This window comes from Solanum stenotomum, chromosome 8 (assembly GCF_019186545.1).
Source record: "Solanum stenotomum isolate F172 chromosome 8, ASM1918654v1, whole genome shotgun sequence".
Lineage (NCBI taxonomy): Eukaryota > Viridiplantae > Streptophyta > Magnoliopsida > Solanales > Solanaceae > Solanum > Solanum stenotomum.
The window spans coordinates 28,537,875-28,544,366 of NC_064289.1; the positions used below are offsets into that span (position 1 = coordinate 28,537,875).

The 6,492-nt window shown below is 38.2% G+C and overlaps 1 protein-coding gene across 1 annotated transcript; it reads left to right on the forward strand.

Annotated features, from left to right (window-relative positions):
* Nucleotides 1-5,589: 5,589 nt before the first annotated feature.
* LOC125873681 (uncharacterized) lies at nucleotides 5,590-6,012 on the forward strand. Its single transcript, XM_049554557.1, has one exon. The coding sequence runs from the start codon at nucleotides 5,590-5,592 to the stop codon at nucleotides 6,010-6,012; it is 423 nt and encodes a 140-aa protein (XP_049410514.1).
* The last annotated feature ends 480 nt before the right edge of the window (nucleotides 6,013-6,492 follow it).

The window sequence follows — 6,492 nt, forward strand, 5'->3', positions numbered from 1 at the left end:
AACTTTTATCACTAATAAATTAAACAAAGAGAGAGGAATATCAATAACATAATAAAAGAAAGGGTTGAACAAGATTTCAACATTATTCAATAACTTGTATCAAGGATAATAATTCCGCTAGTAGTATGGTTCATACGATCCTAAAGTAGTAGCTTGTTAAGATGAAAATCATAGCAATTAATATATAAGCACAAGATTCTAATTATATACATGAATTTGAGCATGAATCATCCAAAACCAACAACCCACACCAAATTAAGGTCTTGAAATGTCAAGAATGTTTGCACATTATCAAATTTATCAGTGACATAAAAGGAGATTAAAACATATTCAAACATGTAAGCAAAAATGATGAAATTCTGGGCAGAATTTAGACTATAAGAATATGTTGGTATGCTGGGTATGAGCAAACCTAAGGATTCTAACAAATCACACGGAAAACATGCTTAAATAACACTTTTATAGCAGCCCACAAATCTGTTCACATGCAAGCAAACAATAGTAGATTATAAGTTCACTAGTTCATTGAGAATTTGCATGATAAATCAGACAAGAGAATGACCTGGACGGATCTGTTGAGATCCGTCTTTTAACAAGCCGAAATTTAACTATCAAGTTGACCCAAATCTTGATCGAAATCCTTGGTCAGAACTTGTCGTCCCTGTTGCTGTCCGTCGCTCTGGCTGCTGCTACTTGCTGGTATTGTTGTCTGGTGCTGCTGGCAGCTGCTTGGTGTTGTTGTCGCCGGAGCCGCTGGTGGTTGAAGCTGGTTACTTCGCCTGGCGAGAGGAGAGGAGAGGAGAAGAGAGCCGGAGCAGAAGAGAAGGAGAAGGAGACAGGAGAAACCATCAAGTGGTGGTTCTCACTAGAACGGGAGAGGGGAAGGACGGGGCTCACCGGCGATTGGGGTCGACCGGTGGCTTGCCTGGCTGCTGCCGGAGCTGCTGGTTTCGCCGGTGGTCCTCGCCGGAAAGAGGATGGAGAAGAGGCGGCTGGTCCTCTTGAGAGAGAGGAAGAGGATAGAAAAGAGTGAATATTTTTTAGGGTTAGGAGTCTTAGTGTTAAAATAGGAAGGTTTTGGGAGATTAGATCTTGACCGTTGATTTAAATATGATGAATGGTTGAGATTAGATCGGAGTGAGATGGGTGGTTAAGATTAAAAGGAATGAGTTGGATTGAAATTTGAAATTGGTTGTAATTGAAATAAAGATTGGCTAGAATTGAAATGAAAAAGTGGCTACAATTGAAATAAAATTGGAATTGATTAGGCTAGAATTGAAAGGAAGTACAATAAAATAGGCTATAAGTTAAATGATTTTGAGGAAATTTTTAAGACATGCTATTTCAATTAAATACTACACATATCATAATATTTTTCTCTAATTAAAATCACTTAAATTTAAATAAAATAAATACTTTTAGTTTTACTAATAATTTTAAAAATATCTTAATAATATTTATGATAATTTTATAAAGCACACATACTAAAATGTACAAGTTTTAGACAAAATTAATAAAAATTTTAGACTCGAAATATATATTTTTAAAAACACATATTTAATCGAATAACATTCCAAAAGGTTAAAGGTCGGTCAAAATTGGGTGTCAACAGTTGGCAACTAAAATTGAGCCACAATTTTTCTTTCGAGCAAACTATAGAAATCAAACTTAAATTGCATGAATCAAGCTATTTACCTACTTCAATTGATCTCTTTCGAGCATCAATAGAAGATCTAGACTAGGATTAAGTTTGCAACCTTAACCCATAAATTAACCACATGTTAAATAACTCAAATTCATGGATGAAAAAACAATAAAACAGAGAAGAACACAAGACCCACTAAATTAAATTAATACCCAACCACATAATCACACCCCTAGATTTGGGGTTTTATCCAAGCATCATAAAAGGGAAAGAAATTATACCAATGATGTTTTCAACCATTAATGTGTTGATGATAAGAAATAATTTTCAACACCTACTTCAATTTCCAATCCTTAATTGTCAATTACAAGAGTGTTTGAAAACTCAAAAACTAAGTAGAGAGTTTATTTCTAAATATCCAAAAAGTGTAGTAGTTTAACAATGAATAATGAAAAAGATTTATTTATTTGATTTCTGATACATTTTTTCTCTCTCTCTCTCTTTTGGGTTATTTATAGTTTACCCAAAAATTAATCTGGAATTCCATACATGGTGCACTCAGTACTGTTAGTCGAGCTCACTCTTATGATTCGGTAGATCATTCTTTTCTTTTCAGCTCACCCTTCATTTGATTTAGGCTTCATGTGTTTGAACCTCAGGGCTCTAGATCAGTGCATGTGGTTATTCAGGCTAGAGATGGTGTTAGTAGAAGACCTGGTAAGACCGGCCAGGGTACGCATAGTGGATCTTCAAGTCTGGGAGGGTGTGTAGACTTTTCTTGTTACTCTTAGCAAGGTTCAGGTGCACGTGGTTGTTTTGTTTGTGAGGAGGTTGGGCACAAGCCAAAGGATTTCCCCAAACGTTCTTCTTCTACTATCCGGCCAGGATCATAGGCTACTCATTCTATGCCACCTACAATGGCACGAGGTACTTCACAGAGTTCTAGAGGTGGTACCAAGGGTGGATCTTAGAGAGCTCGAGGTAGTGCTCGTGTTGTCTCTCAGACTAGTGGTTACCACAAACAGTTCTATAATATACTAGGTAAGTCTGAGGCGTAGGCATCAAATGCATTTATCACAGGTATTGTCCCATTTTGCGATCGTTGTGATGTAATATTATTTGATACTGAATCGACCTATTCTTATATGTCTACTTATTTTGTTGTGGTTATTAATCATGTGTGTGAGTCCTTTGTTATGCCTATTAGTGTCTCTATCTGGTAGGTGATTCCTTAGTGGTGGATCAAGTGTACCATGGTTGTGTAGTGAAATTTTTTTATAGTGAGACTCAGACATACCTGATTTTACTTGATATGCTTGATTTTTATGTTATATTGGGTATAGATTGGTTATCCCCTTATCATGCGATATTAGATTTTTTAGGCAAAGAATGTGACTTTAGCTTACCCTGGTTTACCTCAATTGGTGTGGAAGGGTATGCTGAGTTTGTATTCAAATGGAGTGATATCTTTCCTTTTTTCCCGTCATATGATGGAAAAGTAATGCTTATCTTATTTGGAACATCTACATGATCTTACCAAAGACCCATCTCATTTGGAGACCATGAGAGTGGTGAGAGAATTCATGGATGTGTTTCCCACCAACTTGTCAGGTGTTACTCAAGATCGTGCTATTGATTTTTATATTGACTTGGAGCCGGGCACCATGCCCATTTCCATCTCTCCTTACCAGATAGCTCTGGTGGAACTAGAGGAATTGAAGGCTCATTGGAGGACTTATTGCAGAAAGGTTTATTCGGCCTAGTGTATCACCGTAGGGGGAACTGGTCTTATTCGTGAAGAATAAGGATGGTAGTATGAGGATGTGTATCGATTATAAGTAGTTGAACAAGGTTACAATCAAGAATAATTATCCTCTTCCCCACATCGATGAATTGTTAATTCACCTTCAGATGCGTTAGTGTTCTCCAAGATTGACTTAAGGTTGGGCTACCATCAGTTGAGAGTTCGGGATTATGATATCCCGAAGACTTCTTTCAAGAATCGTTATGGCAGTTATGAGTTTGTGGTAATGTCATTTGGATTGACTAATTCACCGACCGCTTTTATAGAGTTGAGGAACCAGGTATTTTGACCTTATTTGGACTCTTTCATAATTGTATTTATTGATGATATCTTGGTTTATTCCAAGAATTAGGGTAATCATGTACATCTTTTAAGGATCATACTTCAGAGTTTGAGAGAGGAGAAGTTATATGAAAAATTCTCCAAGTGTGAGTTTTGGCTTGAGTCTGTGGCTTTCTTGGGTCATGTGGTGACCAAGGAAGGTATTATGGGTGATCAGGCCAAGGTTATGGTAGTTTGTGATTAGGCGAGACCTACTTCCCCTACTAAGATTAAGAGTTTAATAGGGTTAGAGGGTAATTATTGTCGGTTTTTTTGGAGTTTCTCTTCAATCACAACTCTGTTGGCTAAGTGACTGAGAAGACTGTGGTATTTTTGTGGACCGATAAGTGTGAGGAGAGTTTTCAAGAGCTCAAGGAGTTATTGACATCACCTATCTAAGAATTATCCAAGGAGGGTGTTGCATTTATGGTATTGTTTGATGCTTCGGGAGTTGGTCTAGGTGGTGTATAAATGCAAAAGGGGAGAGTCATAGCCTATGATTCTCAACAGCTGAACGTGTACGAGAAGAACTACCCTACTCATGATTTAGAGTTAGTGGTAGTGATCTTCATCTTAAAGTTATAGAGACATTACCTCTATTATGTGCATTGTGAAGTCTTTAGCGATCCTCGTAGCCTTAAATATTTCTTTTATCAGCCAAATCTAAACACGAGGCTGTATAGATGGTTGGAATTGTTGAAGGACTATGACATCACCATTTTTTATCAATCGGGCAACGCAAATGTGGTACAGATGTTTTTTGGTCAAAAGACACCTAGTATTGGTAGCTTAGCCTTTCTTAAGGCGTAGTAGAGACCTTTGGCTTTAGAGATTCAGCCATTGGCTAGACAAATGGTTTAACTCGATATTTTTGCACCTCACCGTGTTTTAGCATTTGTTGAGGCTAGGTCTACATTAATGGATCAAATTTGGGCTCACTAGTTTAAGGATTACAAGTTGAGAGCAATTTAGGACAAAGTGTTGAAAGGAGAAACTAAGTCGGCGTCTCTTGATCCTGAGGGAGTTTTGAGGATTTGTGGCCGCATTTGTGTTCCTAAATTTTGTGGTTTGGTGCATATTATATTGGAGGAGGCTCATTGTTCTAAATATTCTATTCATCGGGGGTAGCCAAAATGTATCATGATTTGAAGCAACACTATTGGTGGTGCGACATGAAGAGAGACATTGTAGATTTTTTAGCCAAGTATTTGAATTGCCAACAAGTGAAGTATGAGCATCAATGACTGGGTGGTACGATGCAAGTAATGCCCATCCCTAAGTGGAAGTGGGAGCGCATTACTATGGACTTTGTGACTGGATTACCCTTGACTTTGGGTAAGTTTGATTCTGTTTGGGTTATTGTGGACTAGTTGACCAAGTCAACTCATTTCATCTTGGTGAAAACTAACTATAATGCGGAGCAGTTGGCTAGGATCTACATTCGGGAGATTATTCGGTTTTAATGGAGGTCTATTGTGTTTGAAAGAGATGTAGAGTTCACCTCTCATTTTTGGAGTTCTATGCAGGAGCAAATAGGTACCAAGCTTGAGTTGAGTACCATCTTCTATCCTCAATCCGATGGTAAGTATGAGCAAGCTATTCATATGCTTGAAGATATTCTTCGGGCTTACGTCATGGACTTTGTAGGTCATTAGGAACAATACCTACCTCTTGTAGAGTTTGCCTATAACAACAGCTATCATTCCAACATTTAGATGGCACCTTTAAGGCATTGTATGGGAGAAGATGTAGATATCTTTTTGGATGGTTCGATTCATTTGGAGTATGACCTTGGGGCACTGATTTATTGAGGGAGTCTATGGCTAGGGTGAAGTTGATTCAACAGCACCTTGTGACCGCACAGAGTAGGCAAAAGGGCTATGCAGATAGGTGTGTTTCGTATGTGCCTTTTTCTATTGGTGAGCGGGTTTTGCTTAAAGCGTCACCCACTAAGGGTGTGATGAGGTTTGGAAAGAAAGGAAAGCTCAGTCTGCGGTTCATTAGACCTTTTGAGATTTTAAAAAAGTACAAAGAGGTGGCCTATAGGTTGGCCTTGCCTCCGAGCCCTTCAGTTTTCCACCGCGTGTTTCATGTCTTTATGCTTAAGCAATATCCTCATGATGATTCTCATGTGATTCAATGGGACTATGTTTCTTTGGATCAAAAATTGGCCTTTGAGGAGGAGTTCATTGTTATCTTGGATAGGAAGACTAGAAAGTTGAGATGCAAGCATATTGACTAAAGTAAAGTGCAGTGGAGGCACCAACCTGTTGAAGAGACGACATGGGAGGTGGAGTACGAAATACGTGGTAGATACCCTTAGTTTTTCACCCATTTAGGTACCTTGTTTTGTTTTTCATTTGAGGACGAACACATGTTTTAGTGGTGGATCTCGTAATGTCCCATTTCTTGTGCATTTGCTTTCAATTGTAAAATGACCATTTTTCTCTTCCCCGTAGCATTTTTATGCTTAGTTTGAGTCGGGAATGGTTGGTGTGGTCCATGATGTGATCAAGAGTGGTTTTGTCCCTTTTGAGTTGAATTGTGTTGGTATGGTTGACTTTGGTCAATATTTTGAGTTACGAGCATCGGATAGGAATTCTGTCAGTTCCATCTCATCTGGAACATCAAGTTTGAGCAAGTTATTAGGTGGTTGGTAAGGTTTCTGAGGCCTTAGGTTGAGTTTTGAGCGTTTCGATGAGAAGTTAGATTTTAAGCCTTA

Excerpts from the sequence above, each read along its gene's own strand:
- LOC125873681 (XM_049554557.1), top strand. The coding sequence starts at position 5,590 with ATGGCTAGGGTGAAGTTGATTCAACAGCACCTTGTGACCGCACAGAGT.